Source organism: Ranitomeya imitator, chromosome 5 (genome assembly GCF_032444005.1).
Source record: "Ranitomeya imitator isolate aRanImi1 chromosome 5, aRanImi1.pri, whole genome shotgun sequence".
Classification (NCBI taxonomy): domain Eukaryota; kingdom Metazoa; phylum Chordata; class Amphibia; order Anura; family Dendrobatidae; genus Ranitomeya; species Ranitomeya imitator.
This window is the reverse complement of record NC_091286.1, coordinates 497,377,295-497,393,988: the sequence shown is the minus strand read 5'-3', so window position 1 is coordinate 497,393,988 and position 16,694 is coordinate 497,377,295. Positions and strand designations below refer to the sequence as shown.

The 16,694-nt window shown below is 39.5% G+C and overlaps 1 protein-coding gene across 2 annotated transcripts in view; it reads left to right on the top strand.

Annotated features, from left to right (window-relative positions):
* The window catches only part of RSRC1 (arginine and serine rich coiled-coil 1), a 452,089-nt gene that overhangs the window by 421,117 nt on the left and 14,278 nt on the right, over nt 1-16,694 (top strand). For both annotated transcript variants that reach the window (XM_069727439.1, XM_069727438.1), the window contains exon 8: nt 14,815-14,921. In XM_069727439.1, the coding sequence (XP_069583540.1) occupies nt 14,815-14,921 (107 nt within the window). The remainder of the gene's footprint in view (nt 1-14,814; nt 14,922-16,694) is intronic.

Below are 16,694 nucleotides of genomic sequence, written 5' to 3'. Positions count from 1 at the left end.
AGGGTTTTTTCTGCATGATCCACAGAATTAGGTTCGTCATACAATAATCCGAGCGCTTGAAAAAATGCGTCTACATTCAGCAATGCCGGATCCCCTGATTCAAGGGAGAATGCCCAGTCCTGAGGGTCACCACGCAGCAAGGATATGATGATTTTAACTTGCTGAATGGGATCACCAGAAGAACGGGGTTTCAAAGCAAAAAAACAATTTGCAGTTATTTTTAAAGTTCAAAAACTTGGATCTGTCCCCAAAAAACAAATTAGGAGTAGGAATTCTAGGCTCCAAAGCCGGAGTCTGGACAACATAATCTTGGATACTCTGTACTCTTGCAGCAAGTTGATCCACACGAGAAAACAAACCCTGAACATCCATGCCAGAGCATAAATCCTGAACCACCCAGAGATCAAGAGGAAAAAAAAGACAAAACAGAGCACAGAAAAAAAAATGGCTCAGAATTTTTTTTCCCTTCTTTTGAGATGCATTTAATTCATTTTTGGCCACTTGTACTGTGATGATCTGGTGGTTCAGGAGCAACATGGGACAGCTCTGAAGGAGGTGGTACCTGTACTGACCGCAGTCCCTAAGCTCAACACAACACTAGAAGTAGCCGTGGGATGCTCCTGTCACTCCTTAGGCACCTCGTCACAGCCTGAGAACTAACTACCCCTAAAGATAGAAACAGGAAAACTATCTTGCCTCAGAGAAAATCCCCAAAGGATAGATAGCCCCCCACAAGTAATGACTGTGAGTGGAGAGGGAAAAGACATACACAGAATGAAACCAGGATGTAGCACAGGAGGCCAGTCTAGCTAGATAGATAGGACAGGATAGAATACTGTGCGGTCAGTATAAAAACTACAAAAAATCCACACAGAGTTTACAAAAATCTCCACACCTGACTAAAGGTGTGGAGGGTAAATCTGCTTCCCAGAGCTTCCAGCTTAACAGAATTAATCCATACTGACAAGCTGGACAAAACAAAGAAAGCACAGAACGAATAAGTCCACAACCTGTGGACAGAAAAGAGCAAGCAAGGACTTAACTTTGCTGAACTGGTCACGATAACAGGGAAATCCAAGAGAGATGTGAATCCAACCAGGAACCATTGACAAGTGGCACTGGCTGAAGGGAAGAGCCAGGCATAAATAGCCGAGCAGAAAGACAATCAGTGGAAGCAGCTGCAGACTGCTAAATCCAAGGAGCAACCATACCACTTAAAACCACCGGAGGGAGCCCAAGAGCAGAACTCACAAAAGTGCCACTTACAACCACCGGAGGGAGCCCAAGAGCGGAATTCACAACAGAGCTGCACTACCTGAGCAACTTCTGTGGGTTGTTGACACCGCCTCATGCTACTGTACCTCTAGGGGTGAAAGCAAGGACAAAATGCAAAAGTGACCAAAACAACAGACAAAAAGAATGAGAATAGAGAAATATTATATGGTCACCCACTGCAAAACCATTGCTTTATAGGGGTTATCTTGCTAATAGCCTATCATTTCTACCTGTTGTTTGTAACATTTGCACAACAGCAGGAGAAATTGATTCACAATCAGTTTGCTTCATAACTGGACTGGTTGATTTAACAGAAGTGTGATTGATTTGGAGTTACATTGTGTTATTTAAGTGTTCCCTTTATTTTTTGAGCAGTGTATATATACATATATAGATATATCTATATGTATAAACACACACATACAGTTGTGCTCAAAAGTTTTCATACCCCAGCAGAATTTTGCTTTCTTGGCCTTTTTTCAGAGAATACCAAAACATTTTCTCCACTCATGGTTAGTGGTTGGACAAAGACATTTTTTGTCAGACATCTGTGGTTTCTCTTCTTAAATCACAATAACAACCCAAAACATCCAAATGACAGTGATCAAACGTTCACATACCCTGGTGATTTTGGCATGATAACATGCACAGAAGTTGACACAAATGGGTTTGAATGGCTACTAAAGGTAACATCCTCACCAGTGACCTGTTTGCTTGTATCCAGTTTGTGACAGACTCTTACGTCTTTCATTCAGCCACTGACTTTTCTGGATTGTGAGTCATGGGGAAAGGAAAAGAATTGTCAACAGATCTACGGGTTGAACTGTATAAAGCAGGAAAGGGATACAAAAAGATATCCAAGGAATTGATAGTGCCAGTCAGCAGTGTTCAAACTGTGATTAAGAAATGGAAAATCAGGGGCTCTGTAAAAACAAATCCACGGTCAGGTAGACCAACAAAAATGTTGTCCACAACTGGCAGGAAAATTGTTCGGGATGCAAAGAAAAACCCACATAACATCAGCTGAAATACAGGACTCTCTGAAAACTAGTGATGTGGCTGTTTCAAGATGCACAATAAGGAGGTACTTGAAGAAAAATGGGCTGCATGATCAAGTCGCCAGAAGAAAGCCATTACTGTGCAAATGCCACAAAGTATCTCACCTAAAATATACAAAACAGCACAGAGACAAGCCTCAAAACTTCTGGAACAATGTAATTTGGAGTGATGAGACCGAAATTTTACTTTTTTGGCCACAACCATAAACGTTACATTTGTAGAGAGGTCAACAAGACCCATGATGAAAGGAACACCATTCCTACTGTAAATCACAGAGGTGGATCGCTGATGTTTTGGGCATATGTGAGCTACAAAGGCACAGGAAACTTGGTCAAAGTTACAAGAAAGATGAATGCAGCACGTGATCAGCAAATACTGGTGGCAAATGTGCAATCATCAGCCTGGAAGCTGCTCATGGGACGGACTTGGACGTTCCAACATGACATTGATCCAAAACACAAGGCCAAGTTGACCTGTCATTGGCTACAGCAGAACAAAGTGAATGTTCTGGAGTGGCCATCTCAGTCTCCTGAGCCACCCCGGGAAGATCTCAAGCGTGCAGTTCATACTAGACAACCCAGGAATTTACAGGAACTGCAGGCTTTTTTGCCAAGAAGAGTAGGCAGCTTTACATTCTGAGAAAATAAAGAACCTTATCCACAGCTACCACAAAAGACTTCAAGCTGTCATTGATGTTAGAGGGGGTAATACACAGTATTGAGAAATGGGTATGTGAACTTTTGATCATGGTCATTTGGATGTATTGGGTTGTCATTATGATTTAAAAAGAGAAATCACAGTAGCTTGACAATAAATGGCTTCACTCAACCACTAACCATGAGTGTAGAAAAGTTTTGATGTTATAATTCATATTCTCTGAAAAAAGGCCAAGAAAGCAAAAATTCTGCTGGGGTATGCAAACTTTTGAGCACAACTGTATATGTCTACATCATACAACAAACAATTGCATGTGCAGCTTCCAGGCTAATGAGTGCAAATTTGCCTTCAGTATTTGTTGATAATGTGCTGCATTCATCTTTCCTTCAACTTTGACCAAGTTTCCTGTGCCTTTGTTCTCACACATCCCCAAAACATCAGTGATCCACCTACGTGCTTTACAAATAGGAATGGTGTTCCTTTCATTTTGGCGCTCGAGTCCGACACATCGCTGATCAGGTGGACAGATTACGGGGCTGGTGAGGACCCAGCGGTCATGGTGCATCCTGGCACAAATTACAAAGTTAGAGGTAGGTGGAAGATCCTTAAAACCGATTTCAAGAAATTAGGCTGCAAGCTGAAAGCAAGGACCTCCAACGTGGTATTTTCCGAAATACTGCCTGTACCACGTGCCACGCCAGAGAGGCAACGAGAGATTACAGAGGTTAATAAGTGGCTCAAGAATTGGTGTAGGAAGGAGGGGTTTGGGTTCCTGCAGAACTGGGCCGACTTCTCAGTTGGCTACAGGTTCTATGCTAGGGACGGGCTGCACCTCAATGAGGAAGGTGCAGCTGTGCTGGGGTAGAAAATGGCTAGAAGGTTGGAGGAATGTTTAAACTAGGGGATGGGGGAGGGTATTCATTTTATAGGAGGGGAAGATAGTGCAGATAGAGACCTGGGCACAAATAAGGAAGTTGGGGTGGCGGTGGCATGGGAGGTGGGGTTAGATCAATTAATAACTTAAGAAAGAATAGAGGTGCAGAGAGATACATAAAATATATGTATACTAATACCCAGAAGCCTTGTCAACAAAATGGACAAATTAGAATTAATGGTGTTGGAGCATAATTATGACATGGTGGGGATATCTGAAACGTGGCTGGATGAGAGCCATGACTGGGCTGTTACCTTGCAGGGCTATAGTCTGTTCAGAAATGACCGAACGGATAAGCGAGGTGGAGGGGTCTGTCTATATCTAAGATCATCCTTAAAACCCATCCTGCATGATAATATAGGTGAATCTAATGAAAATGTAGAGTCCCTGTGGGTGGAGATAAAGGGAGGGGGAAAAATACTAAATTACTGATAGGGGTTTGTTATAAGTCTCCGAAAATAATGGCCAGACCGCATAGCATATATAAGGGTTGGGGAATAGTGATCACAAAATAATAAGTTTTCATGTATCCTTTAATAAGATGTGTAGTAGAGGGGTTACAAGGACACTAAACTTCAGGAGGGCAAATTTCCAACGGATGAGAGATGATCTTATTGCAATTAACTGGGACGATATCCTGAGACATAAAAATACACAAAGAAAATGGGAGACGTTTATTAGCATCCTGGATAGGTGGTGTGCACTTTATATACCGTATGGGAATAAACATACTAGAAATAGGAGGAAACCAATATGGCTAAATAGAGCTGTAAGTGGTGCAATAAGTAACAAAAAAAAGCATTTAGAGAAATAAAGGAAGTAGGTAGTGATGAGGCATTATATAAATACAGAAAATTAAATAAATTCTGTAAAAAGCAAATCAAGGCTGCAAAGATTGAGACAGAGAGACTCATTGCCAGAGAGAGTAAAAATAATCCCAAAATATTCTTTAACTACGTAAATAGTAAGAAACTAAAAAATGATAGTGTTGGCCCCCTTAAAAATAGTTTGGGTGAAATGGTGGATGAGGATGAGGAAAAAGCCAATATGCTAAATGACTTTTTTTTATCAGTATTTACACAAGAAAATTCCATGGCAGACAATATGATCAGTGATAACAAAAATTCCCTTTAAATGTCACCTGCTTAACCCAGCAGGAAGTGCGGCGGCGTCTAAAAATCACTAAAATTGACAAATCTCCGGGCCCGGATGGGATACACCCCTGAGTACTGCAGGAACTAAGTACAGTCATTGATAGACCATTATTTTTAATCTTTAAAGAGTCCATAATAGCAGGGTCTGTACCACAGGACTGGCGTATAGCAAATGTGGTGCCAATATTCAAAAAGGGGACAAAAACTGAAGTCAGAAATTATAGGTCAGTAAGCTTAACCTCTACTGTGGGTAAAATCCTGGAGGGCATTCTAAGGGATGCTATGCTGGAGTATCTGAAGAGGAATAACTTCATGATCCAATATCAGCATGGGTTTACTAGGGACCGTTCCTGTCAGACTAATCTGATCAATTTCTATGAAGAGGTAAGTTCCGGACTGGACCAAGGGAACCCAGTGGACGTAGTGTATATGGACTTTTCAAAAGCTTTTGATATGGTGCCACACAAAAGGTTGATACATAAAATGAGAATAATGGGGATAGGGGAAAATATGTGTAAGTGGGTTAAGAGGTGGCTCAGGGATAGGAAACAAAGGGTGGTTATTAATGGAGCTCACTCGGACTGGGTCACGGTTAGCAGTGGGGTACCACAGGGGTCAGTATTGGGCCCTCTTCTTTTTAATATATTTATTAATGATCTTGTAGGGGGCATACAGAGTGGAATTTCAATATTTACAGATGACACTAAACTCTGCAGGGTAATCAATACAGAGGAGGACAATTTTATATTACAGGATGATTTATGTAAACTAGAAGCTTGGGCTGATAAATGGCAAATGAGCTTTAATGGGATAAATGTAAGGTCATGCACTTGGGTAGAAGTAATAAGATGTATAACAATGAAAAAGACCTGGGAGTATGGGTGGATGACAAACTCGCATTTAGTGGCCAGTGTCAGGCAGCTGCTACAAAAGCAAATAAAATAATGGGATGCATTAAAGGAGGCATAGATGCTCATGAGGAGAACATAATTTTACCTCTGTACAAGTCACTAGTTCGACCACACTTAGAATACTGTGTACAGTTCTGGTCTCCGGTGTATAAGAAAGACATATCTGAACTAGAGCGGGTGCAGAGAAGAGGGACCAAGGTTATTAAACTCTCTGCCATATGATGTTGTAATGAGTGATTCATTACTTAAATTTAAGAGGGGACTGGATGCCTTTCTTGAAAAGTATAATGTTACACGGTATATATACTAGATTCCTTGTTAGGGTGTTGATCCAGGGAACTAGCCTGATTGCTGTATGTGGAGTCGGCAAGGAATTTTTTTCCCCAATGTGCTTTTTGCCACATGGGGGTTTTTTTTGCCTTCCTCTGGCTCAACATGTTAGAGCATGTTAGGTTAGGCTATGGGTTGAACTAGATGGACTTAAAGTCTTCCTTCAATCTTGTTACTATGTTAATATATTATAGGCCTTGTTGACCTCTCACCAAATGTAACGTTTATGGTTGTGGACAAAAAGTTAAATTTTGGTCTTATCACTCCAAATTACCTTGTTTTGATGCTTATCTCTGTGCTGTTTTGCGTATTGTAGGCGAGATACTTTGTGGCTTTTGCGCAGTAATGGCTTTCTTCTGGTGACTCGACCATGCAGCCCATTTTTCTTCAAGTGCCTCATTATTGTGCATCTTGAAACAGCCACACCACTAGTTTTCTTTAAACTGAATGACTTGGGCCAAACGTTTGGGATATCCTTCCACTAGCTTCTCACAATAGTCGATCGGAATTTGGGCCCATTCCTTCTGACAAAACTGTTGTACCTGATCCAGGTTTGTATGTTGCCTTGCTCGCAGCGGCCTTTTCAGCTTTGCCCATAAATTTTCAATTGAATTGAGATCAGGGCTTTGTGTTGGCCACTCCAAGCCACTTTGTTACCATTTTGGCTGTATGCTTTAGGTCATTGTCCATTTGGAAGACCCATCTCTGCCCAAACTTTAACTCCCTGGCTGATGAGTTGAGATGTTGCTTCAATATTGCCACATAATCTTCTTTTCTCATGATGCCATCTATTTTGTGAAGTGCACCAGTCCCTCCTGCAGCAAAACAACCCCACATGATGCTCCTATAGATTATACGCTTGTGAGCAGGGCCCTCATTCCTCTTGGTATCTATTTTGAACTGTGATTTCTGTTATGCTGTAATGTCTATTGTCTGTACAATGCCCCTCTATAATTTGTAAAGCGCTGCGGAATATGTTGGCGCTATATAAAATTATTATTATTATTATATTATTATTCCCAGCTTCTCCCTTTTCCTCCAAACGTAGTGATGGTCATTATGCCCAAAAAGTTCAATTTTAGTTTCATCAGACCACAGGACATGTCTCCAAAATGTAATATCTTTGTTCCTCTGTGCGTTTGCAAACATTAATCTGACTTTTTTATGTTGCTTTTGGAGTAATGGCTTCTTCCAGGCAGCGTGGCTTTTCAACACATGTTGATACAGTACTCGTTTCACTGTGGATATTGACGCAATCTTACCAGCTTCCGACATCATCTTCACAAGGTCTTTTGCTTTTGTCCTTGGGTTGATATGCACATGTTGAACCAAAGCACGTTCATCCCTGGGACACAGAACCCATCTCCTTCCTGAGCGGTATGATGGCTGGACATTTCCATCTTGTTTGTACTTGCGTATAATTGTTTGTACAGATGAACGAGGCACCTTCAGATATCTGGAAGTTGAACCCAAGGATGAGCCAGACTTGTGCAAATCCACAATTCTCTTCCCGATATCTTGACTGATTTCTTTAGACTTTCCCATGATGCTACACAAAGAAGCAGTGTGTTTCAGGTGTGCATTAAAGTACATTCACACGTGTGTCTCTAATTAACTCGTTTCCAAACACATGACATCATCATATGGGCATTCCAGAATTGTTTAAAGGCATAGTAATCTTAGAGTATGTAAACTTTTGACTTTGCAGTAAGTAATAAAAATGCCTTGACATTCTCTCATTATTCTGACATTTTGCAAATATTAATAATTATGGTAATCCTAATTGACCTAAAAATGGGAAAGGTTTAATATATATATATATATATATATATATATATATATATATATATATATATATATATACATACTGCATCTATATGTATAGGTAGAATATATATTGCATATGATAAATTTAATGTACAATGAAAGAATATATTCTGCCAATTACACATCTCACAACCTACAATCTTTATCTTTTGTGAGTATGCCTGTCACTATGTGCCCCGTGCATAGAGGTTATGGGGGATACAAACACAGGCATAAGGAGGATCAGTAATTGCCTTTAAGATCACAGCCCGGAGCATTACTTTGGATTTTTACAAGGCCAGCCAGCAACAAAAGAGCAGTAATTTATGAGCTCAGCGTAAAAGAATAGCATAATTGCATTAAAAATTAATGCTAATGAACACTAAAATGGGGAAGGTGGTTATTATGAAAGTTTGTATTCATCTTCTCTGGTTTGAATGATGGCTAGTGGCTTGATTAATGGCTTAATTTCTATCAATTAGCAGGAAAAAAATCTCCTGCGAGACAAGGGTAAATTGAGCATTGAATTACATATCTTTTGTGTGTGCTAAGAAAGAAGGCAACAGTGTATCTCTGTGACAAATGTGGTGTGGCCTGCAGTGTGACAGCTCGCGTGTTGTTATGGGGTGTTTGGAGATGACATGCAGACAACTTGCCCATCTCTACAATCTTAATTATTGTCTGTGCATGCGGCCAGTGAGAACGGACCCCGATCATTAACAGTTTGTTGCATTTTCTGTGATTGTAAGCAGCAGCCTTATGCAGTCAGTAATCTAGGATCGCCTCCTTTTCATTATTGCTTTTGGTATTTGCTTGATCTACTAGTCAGATCCACTGTTAACATTATTTATTTTATTTTTTTACCAAATAAATTATTTTGAGAGCATGCATGGGTAATAGGTAGTGGTGCTGATTTGTAATGTCCATTGCTTCCATGAAAAGTATCACGTGTTTGCATAGGTGTCAGTAGTGTTCCCTAGAACGCTACTCTCTAAAAATACACTGACCCATCGCGTCCACTCACATTTCAGCTTCCGTTATTCCAGAATGGTTTGATCGTGGCAGAATCGATGGGACTGGTTGCTTTAGCCAACAAGCACACGGGGTCTTGGAACAGAGTTATCAGACCTACTGGGATATACTATCTCGGAGTGACACTTTACGGCACCAGCGGACATGGCACAAGTTGTATCTATCACACAAGAGAATGTGGCTTAATATATTTGGCACAACTAAGTAGTTTCTTTCTTTATCCAAACTCATGTCTGGGGTGCAGGAATGCCAACATTTGCAACAAAGTGTGTATTACCCTCATTTTGGCCACACGAATTTCATCATAACCTTATATAATGTGCGAAGAACATGACTCAAATTCTTTCTATCTTTCTTACATCATTTCTACCATTTTTTTTAACTTGCTTTAATCCATTCATTTTGATAAATGTGGTCTTTAGATTAATTAGGTTTCTAGCAAATTGGAAGATACAGTGTATTTGTGCTTGAGTTTTACCATCATATACACAGCACTGCAGAATATGTATGACCTGTAGAAATACTATATAAACTGCAGAACTACGGAACACTATAAATAATATGAAGAATATGATGCATGCAACTCAATGAGAAATGTATCCGACGCTAAATATTATATAAAGCCCAAAAATGTCCACATCACTGTGTAATAATGAGTGGGAATGAGGATCCCCATATGCAAAATGAGTAAATCTATTTAAGTTCAATAGGTCCGCACCCCATCGGAGGAGTTCAGTTTTATTAATCATTTAGTTTGCCATTTTTATTGACTACTCTATATTATGAGCATTTTACTAAATAAAACTTGTTAAATCCAAGATAGAAGTGCTTCCACATGACAATACAACCTTCAAAAACCATGACGCATATACACTGCTAATATTACCCAATAATGGTGTGGAGGTCACCCGTTCCATAGCACTTTCTAATTTACATCCTACGGGAAAACCTAGAGAGAGTGGACAGAAGAGCATACAATCTACAGCGAAATCTCCGGATATGAAGGCATGCAAATTCTCCACTGTATTATTGGTATTGCTTTAAGCATGTTTGCATTTAAACATTGCTGTAATCACTTCATCATTCCTGACAGTTTTCTCTGATTAATCCGTCTCTCTGATTTTGGATGAAACAGTAGCAGCTTTTCTTTCCCTCTGTGGTTATCTTACAGAGCACTGCCACCTAGTGTTTAGTGTGCAGAACTACCTTTTGATTGCATTGCCAATAGTAATTTATGGTGGTTTACATTTAAGAGTTCTATATCAAAACCATTGAAGTTAGTTTATCATTTTAAATTCCTATTTTATTATTTGTATAGAAAATCTGGTTTTAAACTCAACAGAACTCATTTTTTTATTAGTTGCTTTAGAGCAATAACTAGTTGCATGTTCCCTTATCAAGATATCTGGTTAGAATTAGATACAGCCTACAACATATGCTGTTGAATATGCTAAATTGTAAAGTGCCACGGAATATGTTGGCGCTATATAAAGATTATTATTATTATTGTTATTATTATTATACAGCCCAGCTGCTGCTTCTAGACATTAGTCCCATTCTGTAATTAATTTCTTGAATTCACCTCTAAGAGTTTATTATTAGAGTCATGGATAGAGTAATGGGGCCCATTATTATGAATTTAAAAAAAAATAATTATTACTTTATATTAAAGAAAATCAGCCAAAATTGTCACTTTAGCCCACAGGTAGGCGCTGTATATCATCATGGGTTTGGGTGTGTTAGTGTTTTTTCTGAATCTGTGCCAAAACAAGCTTCCAATCAGCTCCGAATAAGCTTCCTGATCATTTCAATGAGAATACATGCATTTTTTTGTGCACATGGCAGGTTTTTACTTGGTAAAAAAACAAACAAAAAAAATAAATTCATGGCCTGTTTTTTCTTTTACATTTACTAGTGAAATGGAAGGGTATTAGTTAATGAATATTTTCCATTTTGAGAAGTATCAACGGCTCTTCTTTTGAGGTCCTTCAAAATGTTGTTTGTTCTGTAACACACTTTTCATAAGCTCGTGTTGTGAATATCAGACTTTGATAGATTACTGTTCTTGAAATCAAACAGGTCACCCACTCACACCCATTGATTGAAAACACCAGACTCTAATTTCACCTTCAAATTATCTCCTAATCATCATTTTAAAAAAATGACTTTCTAGTATTTTTGCTCGTTTGGTTTGATCTGCTCTTCTTTATCTACTTTTAGGTTTTGTGTGACATCTAATGTACAAATTTATGCAGAAATTTGGAAAAGTCTGAATTACGGTCACACAATTTCATGCCCCACTGTAATTTGCATAGAAAGCTAAAAAAAAAAATACTGTTCCAATGGAAGTATAACAGGGAATTATATGTACCGTACATTGAACCAGTTTGTGGTTTCTGAGAAGTAAGGTACTTCCTGTGTAGAAAAAAAAAAATCTGAAAAGTTGCTGCCTAATTAAAATGGGTTCTTGACCATTGAGGACAAAACTTTCTGGTCCTTAAAGTAGCTTGGTCCATCATTAGTTCCTGGCTTTCCTGCAAGTTTCATCAGCATAAACAGCTAGGAGTGAATTTGAGTTGTTCAGAGCCTCAACAATTAGTAAAACGTGCGACTTTTTACATTCTCACTCCATTGTTGCATTGCTGGGACAAAGATCGTGGAGCTTGGCCCTTATCAAATTCATGGCGAGCTTCGTGCACCACTCATCAATCACTCCTCATCTATTAAGCGGCATATGCCTTTTAATGGATAAGGAGCCTGGCAATGCAAACTGTCCATTCTCACACCGATTGTGATGAGCCTTATTATTTTGGCCTTTGTTTGTATTTTCCTCTTTCCCTTTGTCTCCAGTTGATCTGCATTCACTTTCCAACTCTTTCACCATCATACCTAGTTTTTACAAACTGCAGTTCTCCTGTGAGTGGAGACAAAGTGGCTTGCAGCAGGCATATTTTGTGTTCTGCTACCTCACAGCTTGGAATTTCACTGTTTTTTGTGGGTTTGCTTCAGATCATGTAAAGAACATGCCTACAACTGTGAACATTTGGTTTTCCTTTTATTGTCCAGCAAACAACAAATAGGACAAAATGGCTGAAAACTAAATGTGCATAACTGTTCCCCCCATAAAGTCAGTACATTTTAGTGCTTCCTTTTGTGGCAATAACTGCTGCAAGTCACTTTGGATAAGTCACTATGAGCTTTCCACATCTTGCTAATGGGATTTTTGCCCATTCCTCAAGGCAAAACTGCTCCAGCTCCTTCAAATTAGATGGTTTCCTCTGGTGAACAGCAATCTTCACAGATTCTCAGTTGGATTACGATCTGGGCTTTGACTAGGGTCCTACAAAACATTTACATGTTTCCCCTTAAACCTGTTGCTGTAGCAATATGCTTTGGGTCATTGTTTTGTTGGAAGGTGACCCTCCATCCCAGTCTCAAATCACTGACAAACTGAAATAGGTTTTGCTCAAGAACATCCCTGTATTTTGTACCATCCATCTTCCCCTTGACTTGGACCATTGTCTGGGCTGAAAGTTTTTGTGGACTGCCCTCTTTTTGCAGGTTTGTTGTGGTATCGTGTTCTTTCCATTTGATGATAATGGATTTTATGGTGCTATGGGGGATCATCAGAGATTGGGATGGTTTTTTTTTTTATAACCGAACCCTGACTTGTAATTCTCAACAACTTTGTCCCTGACTTGTTTGGAGGTCACTTTGGTCTTCATGGTGTTGTTTGGTTAGTGGAGCCTCTTGCTTAATGGTGTTGCAGCCTTAGTAGCCTTTCACAAAAGGTGTGTATATACTGACAGGCCATGTGACACTTAGATGGCACACAGGTGGACGTCCTGTTACTAAGCATGTGACTTATGAAAGTCATTGCTTTCACCAGAACCTTTTTGCGGTGAATACATAAGCACATGCCAATTTTTAGTTATAAGTTTAATTTATGCCTATATATTTCTCATTTCACCACCTTAGACTATTTAGTGCTGATGCGTCACATACGAATCAGATTACAAAAATATTTAAACACAGGTTGTAATGTAACAAAATTGGTAAAAAGCCAAAAGGTGAGTGAGAGGCTGAAGAATACTTTAGCATGCCACTATAAGCCTGTGCCTGTCTCCGTGGTAGTTACACCCATAATAATTAAATTCAAAGCTAAGAATATTTAGAATAAAGTACTGGAATGCTAGCCAGGCTTTCAGTAATCGGAGGTGTGTCCAGTCGTAGGCATATTAGGAGAACTCTGAGTTTTATTGTATGTGGAATTCCAGCAATTTACGTCTTCTGTTTTGCCTCATTATGCTCTTCGAAGTGCCAGGCCTCACAAAGTCATTATAATATATTGGGGGGTGTAAATGACGGAAAATAACCATGAATCGGGAAAGAGAGCATGTAAAGAGAAATTAAAAGCCATCGGCTGCAGATGAGCATCTGATTTCCGTACAAGACATCAGCTATTATTGGGCTTTCTTCTCATTTTCGTTTTCAGCAAGGACTTTTTACAGAATGAGCATTGATCTCTGCAGCTCCTTAGCTTTCTCCTTCCATTATTTTTTATTTTGCTATGAAATATATATATCCTTTCTACTGACATCTGACAAACATCATATGGAAGTCATTTTATCTCCCAATAATGTGTTTGTCAAAAAGTATCAGACACTAATGGATTTCACTTCCTCACGGTCCATTCCAGGCATGTTAATGTCATCAGCGTAACTCTAAGAAACATTTTGCTAGATATTTATTTATTTTCCCCTTTGTTCCCGCCCCCGTGTAATTTCAGACCGCCTGTCACTTCCGATCTGTTTGGCACGGAGAAATGCTGCATACAAATAAGGCTAATGGGTAATGATGAGTGTAATGATGAGCATATGTTTGCAAGACAGATTACACCATGATGTGCTCTCCACATTATGACACATTGATTTTATAAAGCTGATAGAGCAGGTAGATTTACTTTGTCTGTGTTCTGTTAAAGGGCCATTAAAACAAAGTAATAAGATTATAATATAATATTAGGTGTCAATGTTGTATATACACAGGAAATGAAATAATAGATTAACTGTATAGATATTGGCAGTGTTTGGCGTCTAGTTATGCTTTCAAAGAAAGGAATCATTGCATATTTGTATTTATGTATTTTTATACTAACAGGTAAAAGAACTGTGGATCTACAGATCTTCTATGTTTGCATTATCCTCCCCCTTTTTCTTGTCCCCCCAGAAAAGCATGCTAAATACTAGGGGTCTGACCACCTAGGACTCCGAGTGATGCTGAGATCAGCAGTCTGCAGTGCTGTCCTGAAAGGAGCAGAGGTGCACATGCCCGACTTCCACCCTATTCATTGTCTATGGGACTACTGGAAATAGCAAAGTATATTGCTTTTTCCTGCAGTCCCGTAGACAATGAATGTAGCAGAGGTCGAGCACGAGAACTTCTGCTCTATTCAAGATGGGGCAGCAGAGCCCCAATCTCGGGGTCGCTGGGGTCTCATAAGTCAGACCCTAGCAATCGGTAAGTTATCAACTTGTTTGAGAATTACCTTTTATTAAGACACCCTTTTAGAATGGTCTCAAGAATGGATAACCTATTTGTTCCAGGGTTTTTTCTTCAACGATTTATTTATTCTCAGACTTGTTTTATGTTTCAGACCAGGTATTGCTACTTGATCAAGTCAAACGTGTGAAGGAGATTGAGGCCATTGAAAGTGATTCGTTTCTGCCACAAGTATTCAGATCAAGCCGGGACACCAAAGTGGTGAGCGCTGAATTGTTAAAGATTTTCTGACACTTTTTGCTGCAGATTCTGCAATTATTTTATTAAAGGTTTACATTTTCTGGAGGTAAAATTATCAAGCATTCCCCAGTAAGACACGCACCTCGCAGATACAGGTAAAACTGTTGAAAAGCAAAATGGCCAGAACTGCCTGTCTCCTAGAGATGTGTCTAACAAAGCAAAAGTGGAAAAAATAAAACGTAACTTTTATTTTGACTAAAGTCACACACAAAAAAAACTTAAACCAAACACCCAAGTGGATAAAAATACTGGGGCTGAGTCTCAGGCAGTAGTGTAGTTACCACAGAGATTGATTATCCCCAGAAAGGACAGAATGATATCCTCCACAGTATATTGGAGATATCATAAAAACTAGAAATTGACATAAGAGCTGGAGTAAAATAACGTCAAACAGCACAAAACGTCAAACTAGTTGCATGAACAAGCAATAAAAGCCATCAATAACCGCATGTACACAGTGCCATTGATGGCTGTAAGTAATATAAAAAGGAACAATCTCACCGGTTCCAAGATGAGGGCCCAGGAGCACCGGATAATTTTCTGGTCAGAAGAAAGTCCGGAAAGATACCGGAGACGACAGTCCCTGTGTCAGTACCTATGGGGCTATCGATAGACTATCCCCACAGCTCCTGCCCTTACAAGGGCAGACCACAGCTACCCCTGTCCAAACATGCCCTGCACTCTCCCTGTATGGTCCGTCCCGACGCGTTTCATCTGAGCAGAATCTTCAGGGGACTTTCTTGTGCATGGAGATAGAGTGCTAAAAAGGAGGGACACTAAGTCCTGCCACCCTCAATGCTGTCCTGCAGCATGGCTTTTATTGCTTGTTCATGCAACTAGTTTGACGTTTTGTGCTGTTTGACGTTATTTTACTCCAGCTCTTATGTCAATTTCTAGTTTTTATGATATCTCCAATATACTGTGGAGGATATCATTCTGTCCTTTCTGGGGATAATCAATCTCTGTGGTAACTACACTACTGCCTGAGACTCAGCCCCAGTATTTTTATCCACTTGGGTGTTTGGTTTAAGTTTTTTTTGTGTGTGACTTTAGTCAAAATAAAAGTTACGTTTTATTTTTTCCACTTTTGCTTTGTTAGATTTATGATTTATAGTGGTATCGTCTATGTGACTTGCAGTCAACATATAGACTTTGCTTTGCTCCTAGAGATGTGGCATTCTTCTTACACAGCCTAATGATCGGTACGACCAGTTCTATTCTTATCACATCATAGGGCACATATAATTCTGTCTGCACTGTATGATTTTTCTGTGCTGATGGCATGCTTTTACAATGTCTTGACTGAAATGTTATTGTAGGGTAAACAGCCATAACCATTGTGCATAAAATGAACACGTGTTCTCTTCTGTTAGACGTCATAAAATGAGTGCTGACAAGAAACACGTTTTCCATAGTATAAAACTAAAGGTTAGCGCTGATTGGATTAAGGAGTTTCCCCAGAACTTATTAATGGCAGATCCTTTTGGTAAACAATCAATGTTTATTGGGAGCCACTCTGACCTTTACCTTCATTTTGCTGAACGGAGTAACTCCAAGAGATTGGTCTTTATTGGAGAACATTTTAAATTCACTTTGCCCTTGTCTGGACCCAGTCAGGTCATATATGGCAGCCAGGGTTCACTTTTGCACCGAGCATCCTGGGCACCTCATACACTTACTAGGCCCCGCAAGGCCTAGTGTGCAAAGGCGGCTCAGAAATATAGACCGGCTCCC